The following is a 25,265-nucleotide window of genomic DNA, read 5'->3' as shown; positions in this document are numbered from 1 at the left end:
CCTTCCTTCCTTCCTTCCTTCCTTCCTTCCTTCCTTCCTTCCTTCCTCCCTTTCTCCCTCCCTCCCTCCCTTTCTCCTTCTCTTCCTTCTTCTACTTTATACATTTTCTTGAAGGAAAGTTTTCTCTAAGAACTTAAAAATCAATTTGTGTTGGTGTGCATGTGTTCGTGTGTATGTTTGCACATGTTACACATATATAAATTCACAAATTGAGAGGAAATGCCCCCCATTTCTAAGGAGGCAAGATTATAGTCTGCCTGCTATCCCCATTCCTGACCCCCCCCCCCCCAGCAACTAACACACTCTGTAATTCAACTTATCATCAACCTCATTAGGTCACTACTGACTTGTCTCAAGCTAAGCCTTGGGGATGAAAGGTTATTATCCCTTGACTATTCTGGGGGCTTAGACATTCATGATAACATGTTATGGCTCAGAGTCGGGGCAGTTCTTCTGATAATCTCTAACTTAAGATAGACCTAGGGATCTGTCCTCCAGTGCTGAGTGAAGTAGCGAAAAATTTTGGGAAAATAAATGAAGGTATTTCCTTTCTATTTTGTTCTTCAAAATGTTAGCTTCACAAAAAAAATGGAATACAGATTGTACCCAGCAGCTCTTATCAGCCTCTAAAGGATTGTTATGTTCAGCATTATTGCTTTGAAAAGAAGTAAAACACCTTAATCTTCTAAAAACAATTTAGATTTAAGAAAGAAATTGGAGCTGTGCTGATGAGTTGCTTGCCCAATACTGATTTAAAGTAACTTTGATATTAACCTTGAGTGTTGACATTTCTAATCAAAACATCCACTTGTATAGTCACCCTAGAAGCCTTGCTGGGATGTGGTATTTAAAGTCCTTGTAGGTAGGGCCAGTTTGACATATGGCTGGTCATCTAGGTTGTAGAACTTAAATCACAATGGCAAGGATTCAGTACCTCAAATATTCTCTCTCTTCTTGTTTATCTAGGGGCTCTTACAATACCATGAAAGGGATGGAGGAGAATTGCAGAACAATTAGATTTACAGAATGTAGTTGTATGTGATAGGAAATATATCAGACTCACTTGGCTGGTAAATATATTCCACTTTTCCAGGAGCCGGGGGTGAAGGCACAAAGCATAGCCACAGGACACAAGATGTCTGGGTGGGGGAAATCATGAGCATAGAATGACCCCTTCCACACTAGGGAGGAGTTTCTGATATACTCATACATTCTGATATACTCATACATTAATAGTTGTGCCTTTTCCTGCACCCTGAAGGTTTAACTGAAGATACCCTTACATGGGTCAGTTTCTATTTAAAAATAGGTCAACACTGACCAAAAGCACTAGGTTGTGGCCAGTTTGACAATTCACAAGCAAAAGTCATCCTTTATTATTTCCTTGAATATCCCAGCTAAATGTCTTCATACCTTCCCCACCTAGGCAAATGAAAGACTGAACATCTACTTGCAATGCATTGCACTTTTTCTCTGTAGCTTCTCTGGGTTTCCCTAGTTACAATGCTCATACTGCCTGCCTAAAAAACTGTCTAATGGGTGAATTATAGAAATTCATTCCCTTAGGTTCTACCATTAAGTCAAAGTCACATTCCTTACCATGGTTTTTAAGGATGTGACTCTGCTTTTCCAGGACAAGATCGGTTCTGGTAGGTTCTATTCACCTGAATAGGCTTCAGATACTGTTCTGATTATGTATGACTTGTGTCTGTCATGTGAGGACCACCTTAGTTCATCACTAAAGGGTTGTTACCAAGTGATGACTTCTTTCCAGTCATAGCAATCATTGAAGGTCAACTACTAAGGAAAAAAAGGGGATGAGAAGATGGAATCTGGATTAGTGAAAAGAGTGTCCACAATGAATCCTTGAAGACTTTGTGCTCAAACTTGAGTAGTTTCTTGGTTTATCCATTGAAGTAGATAAACACGGATAGGTCCACATATGAAATACTTGTCAGTCATATTTGCCTCCATGTTAATTCCTCTTATCTCAGATCAGAAAAATTTAAGAGTAATATTGTGTTCAATTCTGACTACCATAGTTAAAAAAGAATAGGAATAAGCTAAGAAAATTCAAAGGATGGTGATCAAGACAGCAAAGAATTTGGGGCCAGGCCTTATGAGCCATGGTCAAAGACACTAAAAATGTTTAGCCTGGAGAAGAGGACGTTTAGGGGAACATGACAGCTGTGCTCAAGTAATGGAAAGTCTGTTAGGTGAAAGAAGTAATAGACTTGTTTAGAATCTTTAGAAGAACTAGAGGCAATGGGATTGTTGTAGTGAGGGAGAGTTAGAGTCAATTTATGTCTTTTTTTTTTAATTCTAATAATCATGAAGAGTGGAAGGTATCACATATAGAGTCAAAGGAATTTGGTTTAAATTATGATTCTATTTCCTACTTGTATAACCTTGGACAAGTCATTAACCTCTCTGGGCCTCAGTTTCCTCATTTTTAAAATGATAGTGGTGGGGCCAGATGACCTCTGAGATTTCTCATAGCTCTAAATCAATGATCTTATGAGAGCTGACCCGAAGTTGAATGAGCTACCTCAGAAGGAGATGAATTGTCTCTTCACAGTTATCCTTCAAGCAAAGTCTACTCCCTCATCTCCAGTAACCTCCTCCACATCCTCCTCACTCCCTGGGCTCAGAGATCATGATGGAACTTCCCCTCAGGATCCCCTACTCTCCTGATTAGTGACCTTTTCTCTCACAACACTATTGCAGGAATGATTCAACCATGTTTCATTTCATTCTCACCCTTCCTGCCATGTCTTCCATTGCCTCTTGGAATCTTTTCCTTCCAATGCCCATCCCCCACCCCCACCATTCCCTTTCTCTCCATGATCAATGGAACCATAATCCACAATCAATCAAATCAACTCTGTCATTGTTCTTGAAGATAGCAGGTCAATCTTCCACTGGGTCCACTCACTCACTCACTCTAATTTTCTATTCTTAATTGCCCCTCCTCACCCCCAGTCTCATATGTATGTTGTCTGCCCCATTAGAATTTAAGCTTTTTAAGGCCAGAGACTGGCTTTGCTTCTGTATTTGTATGCCCAGAACTTAGAAGAATGTTTGGCACAGAGCAAGTATTTAATAAATGCTTTGTCATTTATTCACTCATTCATTCCTCAAATGATTATTTGTTAGGAGTGTTATAGAAGGAATTCTTAGTCAGGAATGGGTTGAACTAGAAAAATCCCCAATGTCCTTTTCAACTTCAATATCCTTTGTTTCTTTGATTCTGTGAAGTGGCTTAACAACAACAACAAAAATTAACATTTACATAGTGCTTACTAGGTGCCCGGCAATATACTAAGTGATTTATAATTGTTATTTCTTTTGATCCTCACAACTACTCTGGGAGATAGGTGCTATTATTATCACCATTTTACGGATGAGAAAACTGAGGCAAACAGGTTAAGTGACTTGTCCATGGTCACACAGCTACTATGTATCTGAGGTATCTGAGGTCAAATTTGAACTCGGATCTTGCTGACTCCAGGCCCCGTGCTCTATCTACTGTGCAACCTACCTGCCCAGATATTACTATGGTAGCTAGCTTTACATATGTTGATGTGGGAAAGAGGGAATTTTGAAGACCTGAACAATGCTCAAGGATAAAACTCCTTGGTAAAGGCCCAAATGGGCAGTCTGGGGTAGGATTAGAGCAGTATAAAACCTAAAATAATGTCTGTACTAGCTTAATAAATCTCATTGGCTTAACAGAGCAATAAGTGAATAGTAAATGAATGAGGGACAAGAACAGGGCATTGAAGGCAAGCTTCACATTTTTACCACTTTATCACAGACCATTATAACAGGTCCCAGACCAAGGCCTTCTTGTGCTACCAGCCACTAATGGCCCACGTTTCCTGCATGGCAATTTAAGGGGTATAGCCTGTTCTCATAGACATTACCTCTTCAATGAAAAATGAGTCACTATGACTTAATAGAATGAAAAATCCTCCAAAATTATAGGGTAGGAGGTTTAGGTTTACATTTGAATGATAGAGGTGATTGCTTCAATTTTGCCCGTGTAGGCCTAGACATAAATGAGTATTGCTTTAAACTTGTTGATTGAAAGGTAATATGTAATATATTTCATATAGTGTGGCATTCTGCAGGTTTCATGGCATGTTCCATAATGGGAAAACTCATTGAGAGCTGGTAGGTCCCACAGAGTTCATCTCATTCCACCCCATCCTTTTCCAAGTCAGAAAACTAAAATTCAGAGAAGTTAAGGGACTTGTTCAAGGTCACATAGGTAATTAACAAAAGAACTAAGAATAATTTCTGACTCTAAATTCAACATTCTTTACATTATATCTTATTCCCTCACAACAAAAATAGTTTTAGGGGATTTAATAGAAGAAAACAGAAAGTTGTGAGTCAATTTTCATTCGTTTGTTCGCATCTGGAAATCATGTGCAGAATAAGCTAAGCTTCAGGCTGTATGAGAAGGCACCCATTCTGGCTTTCTGCCACCTGGAAGGCTATGCCCCCATTCTCTCCAGAGGAAAACAAGGTGTGAGGTTGTTCACAGCCCAGTGGGCATGCTGGATGAGGACTTACTGAATTGGATCGGGATGTGACCAAGTTCAGAGTTAATTTTCTTTCAGCATTTATTCCAGCCTTCAGAAAGGGACACATGTTTCTGCCCAGTGTTGATAAAGAGCTGGAAATGACTTTTTCCTTCTGTCAATGGAAAGATAACAACCTAAGTTCTTGGCCCCCTGTCTTTTAGACACGTGAGTACAACTGTCCAAAAGATAACCCAAAGGATTCTATCTGGGAGAAATGTTCTGCAGGTGATGAGGAAATTAGAGAACATTGATTGAAACTCAAGTATCCATTAGCTGATATCTGTCCACACAGCCTGCTTTTCTAATCCTCTCAGTTGATCTTATTAAATTGATCATGTCCAGGAGCTGACTCCATTCCATTTTCTGCTGATATTAATGTTTGCCCATAAATTGTCCACAGGTAATGCAATTTCACTTTTTATTACTACCAATTGTACTTTCTTCAGAACTCTGAAGCCTGTTTCTCTGCTAGGGGAAGGATCCACGAAGGATCTGTAATGAATCTTCATCCCACAGACTCCCTGAGCAAGGAGTTCTGCCAGGCCTGGCTGGGAGAGCACTTTGGAGGGGCTATTTTTCTCGAACTTGACAAACAGAGAATGAGTGAGAAGAAAAGGGGCGAATGATAGACTAGAATATTGTCATGATATATTGGGTTTTTAAATAAATAATTCAGTCCCTGTCCTATTCTTTTCTCCCCTTCCTCAGAAGGAACCTACAGCCTGTTGTGAGATGGGAACCAGTAGCAGGAAATTTTTAACAATGAAATCTTTCTCCCCTGGGTTCCTTTAATATCTTTTAAAATGCCATTTTATTGACCAGGCCAGTGAAAAGGTTGCCACCTTGTTACTGTGGAATATTACTAAAGCCAATATCCTTGGGTTTGTATTAGGAAACTCAGCCTTTAACACAAAATGAAGAAATCATTAAACTCCTTGTGGGGAAAACACATGGAATTATATTATGTTTCGATCATCCCCTAAAGGTCATAACATCTCCCACTTGCACACTTTTCTGCTTTACCTCCTTGTTTCTTTCTCAGAGCCCCTCCAGATGCCTAGAACATGTGTGCATTTTGAGAAAAACCCTTTTGCACCATACCAGGGTCCTCATGTGTTCATACTGTTCATATTTAAGAATGGGAAGATGTGGAAAGCTATTTAATTAGGGGATGCTCATACCATCAGCCTTAGAAATAGATGTATTTTGGGTCTTCTGATGAGGCTCCAGGAAATTGGTGGACCCTACAATATCCCATCCAACTCCTCCTTGCTTATGAGAGTCAGCTTAGTATTGTAGAAAGAGCACTAGATCCAGAGACAAGATGGCTTGTGTTTCATATTAAGCCTGTGCTATTCCTTCTGGATAAATAAGTTGGTACTGATGAGGGTGAAGGGTTGGAATGAGACTAGTCCTTTAGCTTACTCTTGAATAAAAGTTCTTAACTTAGGTCTCATGACCTTTTTAAAAAAATAACTGTTTAGATATAATTTGTTTATTTTGTAATTCTATGTATTTTCTTTTATGTATTTAAAAGATAATTATTCTCAGAAGAGATCTATATGCTTCAGTAGACCACTAAAGAGATCTATGACATAAAATAGGGTAATAAACCTTGGACTGGTGTTTTGCTCTGATTCTTGTTATTCTCTCTCCCTAGGATCATGGATTTAGATAGGTATCCTAGAAATCATTGCATTCAACCCCCTTATTTTACGTATGATGAAACTGAGTCTCAGCAAGGTTTAATGACTTGCCCAGAGTTACAGAGCTAGTAAGTAGCCTTAGACAAAGGCTAAATGCGAATGTGTCTCCTCAGACTCCAAGTCTAATGTCCTAGCCACCGTTCCACATTGCCTTTCCTCAAATGAAGACAAGAAGAAACAAGAGTTGGAGACATCAAACTGGTGTCTATAGGTATATAGGTACATAGGTACCCGGCCCACTATGCAGACTATCTTGTGTATTACCTCTCAACCAACAAGTTCAAGGCAATACCCATTTCTGGATAGACCCACGCGTGCAGAATTGAAGCAATCACCTCCATCATTTGAGTGTGAACTCAAACCCCCGAAGAGATAATTCAGGAGGGTTTCTCATTCTATCAAGTCATAGTGACTAGACATATATGACCAAAAGCTATAATAATTACTGAAGCTAGTTCAAGACGGGTGCTCAAGACACTCAAATGAAAGACAGTTTTGTGTATTCAAGGTTGCATCAAAGTGATCTTTGAAGTCCAATACATGCCAGACACACTCACTTCCTTTTTAGGAGCAAAGTTATCTTTATTTGGGAGGTGGATATTCCCTCTGTTTTCTTTCTCAGTTAGATTGTGAACTCCTTAAGGGCAGGGGCTGTCTTTTGCCTCCTTTTATATCCATGGCACTTAACACAGTACTTGGCACATTTTGTTGTTGTTCGGTTGTTTTTTAGTCTTGTCTAACTTTTCATGACCTCAGATGGAGTTTTCTTGGCAAAGATACCGGAGTGGTCTGCCTTTTCCTTCTCCAGCTCATTTTACAGATAAGGAAATTAAGGCAAACAGGGTTAAGTGACTTGTCCAGGGCCACACAGATAGTAAGTGTCTGAAGTCAGATTTGAACTCATGAAGATGAGTCTTCCTAACTCCAGGCATGGTGCTTTATGCACTGCCCCACTTGGCACATAGTAAATGCTTAATAAATAAATATTGATTGACTGATAGTTACTTTCTGTATTTACATTTCCCATGCTTTTCTCCTCAGAGGAGTTGGTGTGTCAAACTTTTAGTGTCCCAGTGTGATCATTGTAATGACAGCAGACATTTATATAATGCTTTAAGGTTTACAGGGAATTTTATGTACGTGACCTCATTATATACTCAGGACAGTTCTGTGAGATAGGTGGTCTAGGAGTTATAATGATTATCTTACAGATTAGTAAACTGGGGGTCAGAGCAGTTAACATAACTTTCTGATGGTGACAAGCTAGTGATTGGCAGAGAGAGTATACAGACCTAGGTCTCTCCTGATTCCAATCCCAGATCTTCTTCCAATAAGCTATGCCATCCCCACCCATAATATATGACATCCATATTCTGTCATAGAAATCAGTCCAGATCAAGTTTCTCCCATTTTAAAATAATATAATTTAAGAAGTTCTCATTTCAATTCTTCAGTTACTTCTTGCTTTCCTCTAGAAAGTTCGTAACTTCTTGGTCTCTTCTACACTTTTCTGATACTACCTTTTCTATTTAGGACACTTCTTCCTTTCCCCTGCCATGTTTTTCTAGTTGACTTGAACACAGTTCCAATATCAGCCAGCATCAATCTTCACCATACTCTCTGGATCCTTATGGCTCTCATCTCTCAGCCTTCAAGTAACTCTGCCTCATTTCCAAAGGACTTCAATATCTCACTCACAATCTTCCCCTTCATCCTAACTCTTAATCTCTTATTTAGAAACTTGAACATCTAGGTTGATGCCTTCTTAAAGTCCCAGCCTCCCAATTCATCAACTTTCTTAACTTCTGTGAATGTATGTACCTTTATTCTCCCTCAATCACATACCACAATAGTCAAAGATCATGAATTTAGAGCTGGAAGGGATCTTAGATGGCATGATTTCATCCCCATCATATTACAGATTAGGAAATTCAGGAATAGAGAGGTTAAGTGTTTTGCTGAGCATCATATAGTTAGTAGAAGGCAACTAGCTGGCTCAGTGGAGAAAGCTCTGGGCCTGGAGTCAGGAAGACTTGAGTTCAAATCCAGCCTCAGGCATTTACTAGTCCGATCCTAGGTAAATCACTTAACCTCTGTTTGCCTTAATCCAGTAGAGAAGGAAATGGCAAATCCCGTAGTATCTTTGCCAAGAAAACCCCACAGACAGCATTGGCATGCTATGGTTCAGAGGTTACAAAGAGTCAGACATGATTAAACAGCAACAACACAGCTAGTAAAAATCAGAGATGGGATTTGAACTCAGTTGCTCCTGAATTTAAATGCAGGACTCTATCCACTTTTCCACACAACCTTCCAGGCACGCTCTTCATCTCATCACCACTTCTAAGTTTTCCAGCTCCATGATCCAGAATTTTGAGATTCCTTTTTCTACTCATAACCTCCTCTTCTGCCCAGATTCTCCCAAAACTCACCTTTTCATGATCATGACCTGCAGTATCTTCACATTTCCTTCTTCTAACTATTTCAACTCTACACCATTTTCTTTCCTTGAATTTTTTGACCCCATTTTCTGAACCCTTAGCCAATTAGAGGTATTTCTATCCCTCCAAATTGTACTCCATGTTTCTGCTTACTAACTGTATTTCCAAATAGAATGTAAGGTTTTTGAAGGCAGGAACTGTTCCATTCCTTCCCCCACCCCTCACATTTTATAGAGATGGATCATAGGGTTAGAGCTGAGAGGGATCTCAGACACCAACTATGTCAGCCTGCCTCCTCCTATTACCATTTTACAAATGACAATCCTGGAGCCTAGTGGGATAAAGTGACTTGACCAAGATCATACTAGTAGTAAGGAGCAGAGGCAGAATTTGAATTGAGAACCTCTGATTCAGAGCCACCACTTGCTCCATTTCCCCACCTTCTTAACGTGTACTTAATTAGCGCTCCTTGAATGACTCTTCCATCATTGTGATATGACACTTAGAAAGTGATGTCAATGGTTTGGGGTTGAAATGATGAACCTACTATTACTAGCCGCATGATTCAGGATGAGTCACTTATTCTACTCGAGGTGGAGTTTAATCCTCTAAAAAATAAGAGAATTAGACTAAATGATATTTAAGGTCCTTCCAACTCTAAATCCTATGGTCTCCTAGTTACCTATTCCAGATCTGCTAATGGTGAAGCATACAATTCTTCACGCTTTCAGAGGAGTGACATTAGACAAAGGGAATCGTTCTTAAATAGTATGTTTTTGCCAAAGCAACACTAGGTCTTTGAAGTCAGCTCAATATCTTTCATTGGGAAAATGCCAAAAGTCACGCTCTTGAAGAGACTGTTACTTAATGTTAGAGTTAGGGTTGTTGAAAAGATGCTAATGGCAGACAACCCTTCATTATCTCATGTCACCAGTGGAAGGGGGACCCTACATAAGTGCCTAGCAATTAATACATACATAAAAATGAGGTGGTATTTGCACTTTGTAAAATAAATCCTTAATGATACCGTTGGAAGACTTCCATATGGAGGCTTGTTTTGCTTTTTTTTTTTTCCCTTTTGTTGTTGCTGCTACTGTTTCTATTGTCGCTTCCCTATTTTCTATTCCCTGACTCAAAGATAAATGAAAGAGACACACGTGTGAGAAATGCAAACAAGATAATGGGCCTCAGATTTATAATAACTTAGCAAATTAAGGAGAGTAGCACTGCTTTGAGAGTGGAAGGAACACTAATGGACCTACTCCAATTTGCATGGAGGCTTTCTTTTTGATAGTCAGAAGTATTTGCCTGTAAGACCTGTGAGACATGGAAGCCACTGGGATGTGTATATTTGTTGGGGCAGGCAGGTCAGTCTCCTTCTCTGGTGTTCAAAAGGACAAATATGAAGAGCCAAGAGGGCTGCCTAGATTGTCTTTTTTTAGGTCTTTCCTAGACTTACGCCAGTAGGACACTCTGTCTTCCCAGTATTATTCCTTTCAGCTTGTTAAGTGCCTCCAGGCAAGAAGAGCCCCAATGTTATCATCTTCATGGTCCTGGTCATACCAAATAGGCTCACTAATTTATTTTAACAAGCAACAGCAGCTCCATCTTGTTTCTCTTTGGGTCAAATGTCCTAGGATTGTCACCCCAAAGCAGAAGTTCTTAACCTGGTGTCCACGAACTTAAAAAAAAATAACTAATATAATTAGTATTGTATACTGATCGTATACAATGTAATCCAATGTATTTTATTTCATGTATTTAAAAACATTATTCTAAGAAGTAGTCCTTAGGATTCTCCAGACTGCCATAGAGGCAGATTAAGAACCCCTGCCCTAATTAATGCTTTCTTCTCTCATCTTTCCCACTATCCCCTGGGCACAGACAATTCTGGACAGGTGTCTCCTTAACTCTATGTAGCTGGGTATACAATAAAATAAGGCATTTCTTTAGTCATTTCTCACATGTTTTGAATTGGGGAACAAAAATACAACTCCTCTCATGAGGGAAAGGTATGGGGTTCCTGGTCTAGGCCATCTTTTCTGTGTATAGGCATATGTACAGACTTTTATTTGCTTGTTGAGTGTAAATTCTTCATCCCGATCTCAGCCTCAGGAACCCAATAGCATTGTGGCTAACTTGTGGTTAAAGCCCTGTTCAGAAGCAGGTTATTTACCTTAATTGGGGAGAACATTTGTTAATGTTGCCTTCCTGCACATCAATAGAAGGGGGTTCACCTGTGCTGGCTCCTTTGGTGTCTCATGAGGTTATTGAAGTTCTTCATGTTACTTTCTCTCCAAGGCTATTTTTTTTCTTTTTGGAATTATTTAAAGACCCAAGTGGGTATTCATAGAAGTACTAAGGATTTGGCAATGGCCATAAGAGCAGAGTAAATTGTGGTGATGTGACTTACCCAATATCACAGTATTGGAATTTGGAAACATTATAGGGTCCTAGATTTAGAAAGGGAAGGAATCATATAGGTCATCACTAAAATTTGGAATGGTCAGAGGATCCTAGATCTGGAATGGGAAAATATCTTAGAAGTCATCTTGTTCAATCACCTTATTTTACACATGAGGAAATTGAGGCTCAGAGAGATTAAGTCATGTAGCCAAGGCCATAGAGGAGGAAGGGGCATTAAATATCTTCTAATCTAAACCTTCTACTTGGCAAGTGAGGGAAATGACATCCAAAACAATTAGAAGACTTGCTTGTTATGTAGATTAGAAATAGTTGAGCTGAAATTTGAATGTAGACCTATGATGACAAATATGGTGCTATTTACACTATACTCCGCTCTCTTATGATGAGAACATTTTAAAGAATCCCAGGAAGGATGAAAAAGAAAGTTACGTGTCAACTTGAAAGGCTTTTTCAAATTAAATCGGTCTTCTGCCTCTCAGTCCCAAGTATGACAGTCAACCAACAATTATTGATTAATTGCTATGTGACAGGCAGTGGAGATACGAAGGTAAAAGTGAAATATTCTCTCCCCTTAAGGAACTTACAATCCAATGGAGGAGATGATATTATCCATAGAAGTATATTCATAATATATACCAAACGAATACAAGGTACGTGTGTATGGGGGGGCATGGTGGTGGAGGAGGATGTCAGGAAATGCTTAGAAAAGGTGAAACTTTTTTCTCTATTTTAAAAAATGATTTGGCACCGTATAATTTGCACAGATTAGTTAACCGCAGGTCATTCCTTGCTCCTCATGCCCCAGTTGCCATTCTTCTGCCCTGAGAGATAGTAAACAGCTACCATGTTTAAGTTTTAAAAGAGGAAAATGAATAGTAAGGATGATTGTCCTGAAAATTTGATAGTGCGACAAATAATTGAAGTAGCACTTGCTCCTACTCAAACAAGATGCCAGGTAGTTTTATGTTTACATTTAATGTCTCAATTACCCACTGAGTAAGTAATATGCACTATTACTGATTAAACTGGGAAACAGGAAAAGGTACTGGTTTTTTTCTGCCCTATTCTTGTGACCATTGAAAGCAATGCATCTTCCTTTATCCCTACTGCGACCAAGGACTCTGCTCCATGCTGTGGGAGATGAAGGGAGGGAGATCTTATGACCTTTTGTGTAAGGGACTTAGCATTCTCACAGAAGAGGCAGACCATCTCTGCATGGATCAAGATGAGAACACGGAAGGCAAAGGAGGAGGAGGAGGAGGTTGGTGATTTAGAACTGGTGGTAAGGAAGGAGCAAGGCTTAGTGAATCAGCTTCAAATGTAACAAATGCCATTCAAGAAAAAGGGCCACACTGTACCAGAAACTCCAAGTGCATAGGGTTTTTACAGGGAAATTCTGGGAGTGGCATTCCCCACTGGGTTATTGCCAGTTAGGGGCCTTCCACTGGAACTGGCAGATTCCCTTTAATTGCTATAAGTATTCTCTTTGTTCAATCTGCAGTAGCTTCTAATGCTTCTTGTTTACTCCAGATGCTAAAGGAGCTATGCCCTCTGGGAATCTGAGAGCCCAAAACTATTTGTCTCCTTGTAGGGAAAAGAGGCTTAACAAATTACCTAGGTGCATCATTTGTGTAAGGAAATAGGACACCGATGTTAGTCTCTTGTTTGACGGGGTTCCATGGACCGAGTCTTTCTATCCTTAACCCACATATCACTAGGCATGTGGTTAGGGCCCAAGATATAGCTTCAGTTGTCAGATGGGTATTCATCCTCGGGAGGGTCATGGCCACCTTCTCTTATTAGTACCTGAGAGACCAACAGAAGCTATTTTCCCTTCTGTTGGGTGCCCTGACACCTTTTAATTAATATCTGCCACATAACTATTCTTAACCCTCCCCTGTCCCTACCCCCAAGCAACGTGAAGCCCACACCTCCCTTCAGAAACTGGGCCATAACCCTGATTTCTGCTCTTGGTTTTAACAAATTGGGAGCGAGACTTTTAGTAAAAGAAACTTACCAAATGCAAACAAGTAGGATCCCAGCTGGGCTCAGTGATTCATCACGTTTCAGAAATCCCTGTTGAGGGACATCTCTTGTTTTCTCCTTTCCTGCTTTGATGGGTCTGACGGAAACTTGAAAGGATAGAGAATCAGAAGGAAAGCAGTTTCAGGATGGTGCTGGTGCTGTCATCGAGGCTGGGGATCGGTTTGATGACTGAGGCAGGACTAAGCCCCTGGCTTCTTCAGTGGATGCCCTGTGGCTCGTGGTCACATTGCTGGACTCTGCATGGACTTCAGAGACTAGGTGTTGTTCTCTAGAAGTTTCTTTTCTTTTCATGGACAAAGAAGGCCTTGGGTTTTCTTCCCTAACAGGCATGGGAGGAGGAAGAGGGACGATTATGTTTGGAGACCGTGCTTCATTTTTCTTAGCAGGAGGCTTCCCAAAGGAGTCAAGGAGTAAGAGTGGTTACTCAAATCTCACAGAGGAAGGAAGGTTCAGAAATGGAGGCAGGCATGTAGGGAGCAATCTGGAGATGGAAAAAGCGCAATCAACCAGGACTACACAAAACACAATTTCTGTGGGAGCGTTTAGTTTTATGCTTTGCTTTGTTATTGAGAACAGCAGTAGTGAAGGGGGGGAGGTTCATTTCTGTCTGCATTAACTCATTTGGGGAAGCAAGCCTCATAAACATTACTAATCCCATTTTGTAGATGAGGAAACTGAGATCCAGGTATATTGTATCATGTTCGGACCCTATAACTAATGAGAGGCAGGATCACAACATACAATGAACTGGACTAGATGCTAAGGATGAAAAAAGAAAATAAAAGAATTCCTTCCTTCAGGGGCTTACATTCCACTGGGTGTGTGTGTGTGTATGTGTGTGTGTGTGTAACATGTATACAAGAAGAAGTAAATGAAAATATGTTCAAAGTCACCCAAAGTAATTTCATTAGGGACTTCCATGCCAACAATGTAGCAAGTGAGGGCAGCCCTTATAAAAGAGGAAGGGCCTGATCTTTGTTTTGAAGGAACATAAAAGATCCTTTAAGGCTAAAGTGAGAAAGACATGCATTACAGACCTCAGCTATCCTGTGGCCCTTTGATCTGTTCTAATACTGTTTTTGTACAGTTATTTATAGGTTGTCTTCCTTATTAGACTGAATATAAGATTTACCTTTCTTTGTGCCTCCAGTGCCTGACACATAGTAAGCACTTAATGAATGTTTGTCAACCAACTGACCTTTGTTTACACTATTGACTTGATGCTCCTGGCTAGTGAGAAGTAATGTGGTCAGTCATCTGCCTCCCCAACTTAGAAATCCTCAGCCCACTCCTGGGGAAATGATCATTGTGTCTGTTACCTTTTCACGCAACACTTATTTGTAAAGGGCCTGACTATCTAGAAATCCAGGAGAGGTATCCTTTAGTTCCATTGCAGAGGTGAATGTGGCTTTCTGGAAAATTTGTCTGTATGGGACTGGCTGTTGAACTGGGAGGTTGAGGAAATGAAGTTCGCAGAGTCATTGTGCTCTCTTTTTGTTCCTGACAAAGGTTGGGGGATACTGGATAAAAAACATTCCATACCATAATAGATCGAATGATTCTGTTGGTTGCTTTTGATGATTTCTTTTTCTTTTTTTTCCTTCCTCTTTTTTTCTTTTCTTCCTTGTTATAAGAGGTGGCTATCTAGGAGAAGGGAAGGAAGGCTGTGTTTGGAAATGAAAGTGATAGCAAAAAAAAATCAGTAACAATTAAACAATAAATTTTCCTATAAATAAATAAATAATTAAGAAAGAAGCTAATGTGCTTGCAATGGGACAAACCCAAGACAGGAAAGTAGGACCTTCCTTAGTCTAGGATTTCAAGCTTGTATTGGGAACACTGGACTCTCTGTAAGTCAAATACACCCTCATCCATCTGCCAGGGGTCTAGAAGAAGTTATGTGAAAAGGAATAAGTAACGTTTGCTCTTTGTCTTTTCTGTCCATCCCTCACAAGAGCTATTTTTGCTTTTATTTTTGTTTTTGCTTTCTGGCAATATCCATGTGGCTCAGCCCACTGTTTGTAGAACAGAGGTCAGAGCTAGTTTTATATAAGAGGGAGAAAGAGTAGGCGCTAAACAGAAAGACTTGGAAGAAAAATTTGGACCACCTATAATACTTTGAGGGGCCAGTTCCTATTTTTAATGTCATGATGGTAAAACTTTTAACACTGAGGTAACACATGAGACATGAGAAGGATTCATCAATTCCTAGGTCCCTGGTAGGACAATGCATTCCTCTACCATGGTACCATGGAAAGAATCCTGGCTCTGGAGTCATGGGACTAGAGGTTATAACCTCTTTGCTTTCCTGAGCTTCAGTTTCCTCATCTTTAATTGAGGGAGGCCAATGGACTCTGAGGTCTTTTCCAGCTTTTGTCTGATTCTGATGCCCTGGAAACCTTGAATAAACTGGTCTTCTCCCTGTGGTTCAAAAATAGGTATCAAGGAACTTCTATCTTGGTTTTAGTGGCCCAGCTCACCTAGTGAGCAACATGGTCATATTGAAACATAACGACCACTTGGCTGAAGTTAGCAGCACTTGCCCTGGGATACAATAGACTTTTCACTAACAAAATCTTCCAGAATACTGGTGATAAAGGGAACCTCAAGCAGTGAATGGGTGTTTTCTCCCCAGTGTGTATTTCTTATTCACTGCCTTTTTCTTTTTCCTTTTTCTGCAGGCAGTGGAAACCAACCTGGCTTCCAAGGACAGTCACTGGGTGTTTGTTAATGAGGTAAGAGAGTCCTTGGGCTGTGCAGCCCTGGCCTGGGTTTACTTCTCCTTTCCACATTTAATCCTCAACACATTACTCTTGCTGGCATCAGGGCCCAGACACTCAAACATTGCCCTTGTAATGATGGGAGTAAGCAATTGAAAGCCTTTTTTTTTTTTTTGTTTCCTCCAAATTAAACTACAGTTGGAAGTACTTACATATGCACATGCATGTGTATATGTATTTGTACGTGTGTATGTGTGTTTGTATGTATGTGTTTTGGGGGTAAGGGTGGGATTCTAACTATATCCAAGTAATACTGTAGTCAGAATATCCAAGCCCCATGATTCTCTTTGGCAACCAGTGACAGTGGCAGAGGACTCTGGATGTAAATTTGATATTGATGTCCATCTCCAGTATGTATGTATTTTTACTACTTGCCTGTCTTCTGTAGAGCTGAGATTATCAGCAACTCCTAAATTAACTGATCAATTTCTAATAGCTTCATTCCATGAGATGCTAGGTTTATTACGGAGGTAATTCATTCTTTTATGATGCATCGCTCTCTATTAGCTCAGGCTAAAATAGTTGAAAAGGATTCTTTGGTTATTCTCATAATTGTGCAGATAGTATCAGGTAACAGTTTGCTTCCTGGACCTACTTTTCAGAGCTTTCCTTACACAGATCCACATCATATTAGGGGCTCGTTTTATCTCAACCAGTCATAGATATTTAAAGTAACTATCCGTTTACCTTGTGGCACTTTTATAGTATGGAACACTGTAATTAACAGAAGGGACATTGCATCCATCCTTCCTTTTAGTGAAGGGCTTCATAGAACCACTTGCAATCTCCTAATCGTCTGATGTTTGATGATCTGAGTTCCATCAGTTTCTCCCCAGGCCCCAAAGAACAGAATTCTCTTTGTTCTCAGAGACATCCTAAGTCACAGACCTGAGGCTGAGTTTTGTTTTTTGATGTTTCATTCAGGTTATGGAGGGACCCTCACAGAATCCCCAGCATAACTCTTACAATTCTCACAATTGCTACTAAGCTATAAGGAGGAGAAGGTATATTTTGAACAGCAGGCATTTTCGCCTCTGATCTCTCCCTCTCCCTCTCCCTCGATGTCTTTTCCTAAGTCTCTGTTTCTTTCTTTTTTTCTCTTTCCCCTTTACTTTTATCTCTCCTATTTCATCCATCTCTATCACTTTCTCTTCCTTTATCCTCCTCTCCCTCTTCTCTCTCTCCATCCTTTTTTCTCTCCTTCACTTCTTGTTTCTCTTTTTCTCACTCTTTCTCTTTTTTCTCCCTCTCATTCTGTTTCCATCTTCCTCTGTCTTTCCTACTCCCTCTTTCTCTGCCTCCCTTTATCTATCTCTTTCCCTTTCCTTCTCCTCTTTTATCTTGTCCTTTTTTTTCCATTTCCTCTCCTCTTCTTTTTCTCATTGCTCCTTTCTGTTCTATCTTTATACTAATCCATTCAATATTAGGGTTCACTCCTTGTTTGTTCCAAAGTAAGATTTCCTTTGGTGTTCCATGAAGTAAGGCCCATTCATTTTGTCACATCCTGACAGGCAGCTTCGTCCTGACCAGAATAAACAGCCACATGTACACTGTGCATAACCACAAAAATTTGTCATTTCCAAGGTATGTGATGAAATAAAATCAGAGGAATATTTCGGACATTACTGTAACTATACTTTTGGTGTCAGGATCAGGCTTCAGCAAATATATGCAGGGGAAACAATAGCAGGCCTCATGAATATGTTCTCTAATTGAATTTTGAAGATAATTTAGTTGGGGGACAGAGAGATGCTGGGACATTATCACAAGATGGAGAGACAGAAGACCTAGAGAACCTTGAAACCACTACTAGGTAGTCAATAATTAGGGGTGTCAGATAGCAGGAAAGGGCTGGAACAATGTAGCTGTCTCAGGGTAAGGGTGTGTACCAAACGGGAGCTTCAAATTTTAACTATTTTTTTTCCTTGCCAACAAGGTGCTAATTTCAATTTTTATCCTAAGATGTTGAAAGGATGTAAATACTACAAACACTTTATAATTTTGTCTCCCTGGGACAAAGCGTCACTTACCCATCATAGTTACACCTATGACAGCTTGAATTCATTACATGTTTACGAAAAGTGAAGAGAAGATATTCACCTGGAGGACACACTTAAAGGACCCCATTCATTCTCTAATAGAGAGGGAGATGAAAACACATTGGTTTCCCACAAACTTGGCTTGTCTTCTTGTGAGAATGAATAACCTCTTCTGCTTCATTCAGACATTAGAGTAAGCTTCAGGGGTTTCTGCAATTCCTTAATTGGTACCTAGGGCCAAATTCTGTCAGGAATGAAAAGATGCTGGTAACACTCAGGTCAGGCTAGGTACTAGTGAAATTTTGTGATCAGGCCTTTATGTTGGCTCAGTTATTGACACTTGTGTGTATGTTTTGTTGTTGTTTGTAAGACCTCCAAGAAATTGCTGATTATGTAACATATGACATTTAAGTTTATGACAGGAAGATGAGATGGTTAATAGACAGTATTGGTTGCATAGTGAATAGTATGCTATGCATGAAGTCAGCACTGGCTTTTTATCCTTACTAAAAACTTTATCAACTGTGCGATATTAGATACTCTAGTTCACCTCACAGGTGCTCAGTTGCCTCATCTATGAAATGGGAACAATAATAGCCCTTTCCTCATAAGGTTGTTATGAAGGTCAAATTAGATAATATATTAAAGGTAAATATATTAAATATCAAATTAAGTAATAATTAATAAACCTCAGAAATCTTAGTGTGCTATATAAGTGCCAGCTATCAATTAAGTGATCAGCATGTTCAGCTATACAAATTCACAAAGGCCATCCACACGAACGAGAAAGGTTTGCAATCTTCGTTAGCCACACCAATGAAATCATGGTCCGTTGGAGTATTGAAATAGAGTGCTATTCAGTAAATGCTTTTCTATATAAAGTCAACTATTTTCTTTAGAGACAGCTCCCTTAAATATTAAATACAGACACGTTCTAAATACCCTGGACATATGTTTTACTCACTTCTTCTATCACCATATGGCTCAAGTGGAAAATAATCTTCCTGTTATTATTAGTTGCTTTTTTTTCCTATGACATCATCTTAGACTCTTTGCATTTATTAACCATGGAAATTTTCCATGATCATTAGCAGTAGACAAATAAGTTTCTGGTTTTCTTTCTGGATGATCCTAGATCAAAGCTAAACTCATGTTGGCAAGTATTCTTAATTTGTTTTTCATTGCGTAATGATTTTGGTTAGTAAGAACTAGGGCTTCGTGATGTAATGTATTTCATAGTGACTATTACAGCCTGATTTTGTTTGAATAAGAACAGATAATGAAAGTATGAGAGCATGTGACCTCATATCTATCTAATCTTTCTATACATATGAGCATATGTATGCATGGTAACATATGACTACATATATATTTGAATTACATGTGTATATATGTATATACCCGTGCATGTGTAGTTACATACACCCAAACTTCTATCATTTGCTCTTATTCTAACAAAATCAGGCCATAATAGTTGTGTGTGCATACATACATATATAATCTGTATGTGTGTATATATACATATACATACATACGCATACACACTCACACACATATATATATATACATACACATATAATTTCTCTATATAACTGACACCACTACCCACTTTAATCTTTTCCTTTCCCTTCCAGATCACTGCAAGAATATTCAAAGTTTAAACTACAAATCTTTTTTTTTTTTGGTGTTGGCTGGTTAATTTAGACCAGGAGTCCTTAAACTGGGGTTTGTGAAAAAAAAATAGCTTAATTTTACCATATTTTTTGGATCCTATATATTTTATGCATTTGAAAACATCATTCCAAGAAGGGGTCAGTAGATTTCTTCAGACCACCAAAGGAGTCCATCATACATACACACACACACAACAACCTTAAAAACAACAAAACAAAGTAAAACTGTTGTTCTAAAACTTGTAGGGAAATGCCATTTCAGACGGAAACAGAGAAACGATAGATTTATTCCCATCTGAAGAAATTACAGTCTTTAAGTTTGCTTTTTTCACCTTATTCTTCCCTTGCTAGATTATACCCCAATATTATCAAGTTGAGATCTCCCAGTATCTTTCTACTGTCACCACCAGTCCTTACTAAGCCCACCCTGAAAGCACCCCTACCACTTGTTCCCTTTAAGTATATAAGAGAAAGAAGTTGGACCTTTCAAATTAGCTTTGATAACATTTATGGAAAAGCATATTAATTTTTTAATAAAACCTATAATTTGTTGTTGGATATTCAAGAATTGTAGCCTAAAATATCTATTATCCAACCAAATTAACCAGCATATGCTTCCTGTGCTCTCCACCATGATCCTTTCATAATTCAATCAGCTCATGACCTATTCATAAACCACTTCCCTCCATCTTTCTTTGAATACATACCTAATATATGTCTCACTCCCAAACTCACTCCCTGCTCTCATCCCCCATTCAAACTTGTTTTTTTCTTATCATGATTTCCACCAAATTCCAGGGTCATCACTTCTGCCCACATTCAGCTCTATAGTTAACAGACTCTATCTTGATTCAGTGAGTCATAACTTAATGCTCCTTACTAAAAAAAAAAAAATCCCCTGACACATTCCCAATACTATTCTAATCTGCCTCTCTCTCTCTATTTCTTCTTCTTCTTCTTCTTCTTCTTCTTCTTCTTCTTCTTCTTCTTCTCCTCCTCCTCCTCCTTCTGCTTCTTCTTCTTTGCCTTCGTCTTCATCTTCATCTTCATCTTCATCTTTGTCTTCTTCTCCCCCCACCCCATCTCTCTCTTTCAACACCCTCTTGAGGATTTATGGGAATACATGATTAAGAGTTGCAATTTAAGAAGGCATGGATGAGTTATAATATATACCATTAGAGCAAGTATTTACATCATTGAGTTCACAAGTCCATTAAAGTATCATATGATTTGGGCCATATCCAGAATATATGGATCAAATAAAAACAGTTATCAAATACTTTCTATGCTCTGGGCATTATGCTGAACACTGAGGATATAAGACAGGTACTGGCTTCAAGGATACTACATTTTAATATGGGGGAAAATATAAAAGAGTGGCGATCAGGGAATGGTGTTTGGGAAATCACAAGGATGGCAAGTTTATCCATTTGGCAATCAACTCATGTACCCTTTACAGGAAAAAAAAATGAGAGTACAATAGTATTGATTTTATTACTGTGCCCTGAGAAAGAAGTGGGAACGGGGTTGGGAGTTGGGGTGGGGCATAGAATAGCTGTAGGGATGCTACAATTAGACTATTATATAGGATGTGAAGCATGTTGATGTAAACATTATATCTCCCTCTCTAATTCAGGGCTCTGTTACTGATTTGAAGTGTGAATTTCATTTATCTCTTGATAGTGGTGAGGAAAGGGTCCTGGAAGAGGGGATTTTGAGGAATGATTCATAATGGAAAAAGGGGACACACATAGCCATCAGGAAGAGTGCTGAAAATATTCTCAAAAATAATTGTGAAGATTGAGATCTCAATAAATAACCAAAGAGTGATTTAAAAAAAGACATTATTTCCAATATTGCAACATTCACAAATCTGAATACATCTGATTAATCTGCAGTTGGCCATAATTTATGTGCCACAGCCATCTTAGATATTTGGAAAAAAGAAAAAGTGGCACATTTTTATTACAAATTGCAATTTTCCTACTAATTTCTGTCATTTTATTTAATAGCACTTATTCATACACTATGAAAAATGCATAAGAATACTGGAAAAGGAAAAAAGAAAACCAGTTGTCATACTCATAATGCACCATCCATAGTACTTCTAATGCCACACATAGGAAAATGCCCAGGTATATTGAGGTGGGCTGAGTTTTCAGGTAACAGGCCGTTGCTACCTTTGCTCCACAGTGAGGCATCTGACATATTTGCTCTTTTCCCCCTCTCCTTTCCTGACATCGTTTTAAATGCCTTTCAAGTCACACTTTATTGAAATTTTCCTTTCATCAAGTCACAGTAATGTCTATAAAACCATTTCTGATTATGAATCAAAATTTATTGGCCCTTGGTTTGTTTTTCTTCCTTGTGCCATCTGAAGAGAGAAAAGAAACAGGATTGGTTTTCTATTATTTGAAGAAAAAAGCCAGCCCACTATGAAGGATGCTCTGATTGTTATTCAATGAGATTGGAATCCACACACCAGTTCCTTAGAGGAGTGATGAGAGCTTGGTTCTGATGATGAAATAGTTCCTGCCTTCAAGGAGGTTTCATTCCATCAAGAGAGACGCAGTATACACATATGGTTAAATGCCAACAGTATACCAAATAAGTACAAATTAATTTTGGGAGGAGACACTAGATGGGAGTTCATAATCTGAAGTGAGTTAACTTTTATTTTTAAATATATATATATATATACATATATATTTTGATAACTATTTCAATATAACTGGTTTCCTTTGTAAGCCTTTGTATTTCATTATATTCGCTTAAAAAGACTTGGAGAAAGGGACCATAGACATCATCAGACTGCCAAAATGATCCATGATAAAAAAAAAGGCTAAGAATTCTTCCATTAGCAGCTAGAGACATCAGGAAAGGGCTTTTGTAGGAGGTGGTGCTTGAGCTGAGCTTTGGAGGGGTCTGGGGATTCAAAAAGGGCTTGTAATAAGGGCCTGGTGTGTTCTGAATCACCTTGCCTGCATGTGTGTAAAAGTCTCCTAATATCTTAGGAAACTGGAAGTCCAAGAGCACACAGCCAGATGGCAACATGTAGTTATGCCCATTTGCTATTCTCATCAAAATTAGAGCTGCAATTTTTTTCATTCATTCATCCATTCATCCATCTATCCCCCCTCCCTTTTTTTTTCCATTTCCTAGTGACAGACACAAAGTTCATTCCTTCATAAGGCCGCTGGTCCCACTGTTGTGAATGTACTCAAATGTACTTTAGTAAGCTGGCACCTTGCTTAAATGACATTTGTTGTCCTAATTACTGAGGTTTTACTCTCTTACAGGTATTATTATGCATAAGGAAATTGCTTTTTTTTTTAAAGGAAATGCTTCAGCCAATTTAGCATCTCTCAGGGTAGGGTCCGTATTGCTGCACAGATGTCAATGTTGGAGTAAGGAAGGCTAGGAGAGAAGCTACCATTTCTCTAAGGGAAAAGAGTTAGCTTTCTAAACTTTAATCTAGAAAACACAGGGATTCACTTGATTAAATGACAGCACATCTCTTCCTAATGATGGTGCAGGGGGATTAGGCCAAGTCTCTTCTAGCAAATTATAATAAGATATATCTGATATAACAAAAGATAGAAGTCTGATATAACAAGGTTTGCCTTTGAGGCAAACCTTGTTACATCTGCCTTTTCTTGCTGAAACTTATGTTCTAGGGAACATGATTGGACCCTCTACACCTAGATCCATGTAACTAATTATAAACTGTGTTAGGAAGATGTTCTCAGATATTTACTTTCCATCTTTGTTCTCCCTAACAGAGTTATCTGCTTGATTGCTCGAATGAGAACCTACGTATTAGCATAAAGGCCTCAAACTCCTTATTGTGCCTTCCTTCACTGCCATCCCTGTGAGGTTGTTACTGCTTTATAGCTTGGTTGATCAACTTGTTTCTGTCATAGGAAGTCTAGGTCACTGGCTTCATTTCCAGTCAACTTAGAAATCTTCACCAGGGAAAGTGGTTCAGAAAGAACCATCACTGTTGTCGTGGCTTCAGACTCTGTGTTTTTTGACATGAGTCAATTGTGCCCGAAAAGTACACTGTCGTCTTACAGAGTTTTGACAGAACGATCCCCAGCAAAGGCAGCCCTGACACCCTCGGTGCTTTAAAAATAGATTTAATTACAAAGTGCAGCAAACGTGTCTGAAAACTAAAGGTTAGTTCCTCTACCTGAAGGCAGTTTCATCCATTGCTTTTCCAGCAAACGGATCCTTGGTTGATTCAGATAAACCTGCTGTATTCAATCAAATGCACTAGAAAGGCTTTATTAGCACCCTACCATACCCTGTCATTACACCTTCTTTGCCAGTCTGTATAATTATTATCCTTGGTACAGAAGTGAGAACAGAATCAGATACACACGGGGTAGAGAATAATAACAACCAAAGTGCTTGCCATACAATACCCTGCTGAGGTTGATGGGATGGGTATGGTTATTATCTTCATTTTGCAGTGATTCAAGGAGGACAAGTCCCACATCCCTAGGTCACATAGATAGTAACTGAGTTGACTGCAAACTCTTCAGTGGGATATGGCATTCAACAATGGTAATGTCGTCTTAAGAGTTATTGTTTCTAGGTTAAGAGAGGTCATAGTCCAGCTGTGCTCTGCCCTGGTCAGACCACATCTAGCATTTTCAGCTCTTTCCTGGATGTTGCAGCTTAGGAAAGCTATTGAAGAGTTGGAAACTATAAAGAAGAGAGCAACAAGAATGATGAAGGAACCTGGGGCTATGACATACAGAGATGGGTTAAAGGAACTGAGGCTTCAGAAGAGAAGACCTGGAGGAAAATGAACATGTGATCACTGCCTTCTTGTATTTAGGAAACTGAAATGTGGAAGAGATTGAAATAGACTGTGTTTGTTCTCAGACAAGAGAATCAGAATCAATGGGTGGAAACGACATCGAAGATAATTTAAGCTCAATGTCAAGGGGAAATCCAACTACCCCACATCTAGACACATGAACGCTTGTGCATGCACTTCTTGGAAGTGTTTAAAAACAGACAGATGTTTGTTTAGGCTACTGAGGTCTCTTCCAGCTCCCAATGTCTGGAATTCTGTGTCAAAGTCAAAATTTGAATTCGGACTCTTTCTACCAAGTTACAAATTTGGAAAAGAGGGTGAGTTCATGGGTCTTTTGGCATAAATCCAAAAGCCATATTTTCAAATGCCAAGACAAAAATAAATAAAACAATAATAGAAGCCGGGGGAAAGATTCCTAGGAGAGGTTCCTGAAGTGTCTTAGTCTCAGTTCAGCTTTTCAAACTATTCTGATTTTGGTACCCTTTTGCCTCCTTTTGAGGCTTGTCAAGGAGGTGGCATGGAGCAGTAGAGAAAGCACAGAGTTTACACTTGCTGGACCTGGGATCAAAGTCTGCCTTTGACATTTAATGGCTATGTGATATTAAACCAGTCATTTAACCTTGTTGGAACTCAGTTTCCTCACCTATAAAATGCGTGTCTGGGGAAGGCATCCGACGTCCCTTTGAGCTTTAGAACTGTGATCCTATGAGCTATTGGAGAGCTATGCTACTTT

At 39.1% G+C, this 25,265-nt stretch overlaps 1 protein-coding gene across 1 annotated transcript in view; it reads left to right on the top strand.

The window, feature by feature from the left end:
- Nucleotides 1–25,265, top strand: part of GRID1 (glutamate ionotropic receptor delta type subunit 1) — a 1,063,263-nt gene that overhangs the window by 768,338 nt on the left and 269,660 nt on the right. The window contains exon 5 of the mRNA XM_027846365.1: nt 15,894–15,947. Coding sequence (XP_027702166.1) covers nt 15,894–15,947 — 54 coding nt within the window. The remainder of the gene's footprint in view (nt 1–15,893; nt 15,948–25,265) is intronic.

The sequence above is a fragment of the Vombatus ursinus genome, unplaced genomic scaffold (genome assembly GCF_900497805.2).
Source record: "Vombatus ursinus unplaced genomic scaffold, bare-nosed wombat genome assembly UNPS02015129.1, whole genome shotgun sequence".
NCBI lineage: Eukaryota > Metazoa > Chordata > Mammalia > Diprotodontia > Vombatidae > Vombatus > Vombatus ursinus.
The sequence above is the reverse complement of the archived record's forward strand: the minus strand, read 5'-3'. Positions and strand labels throughout refer to the sequence as shown.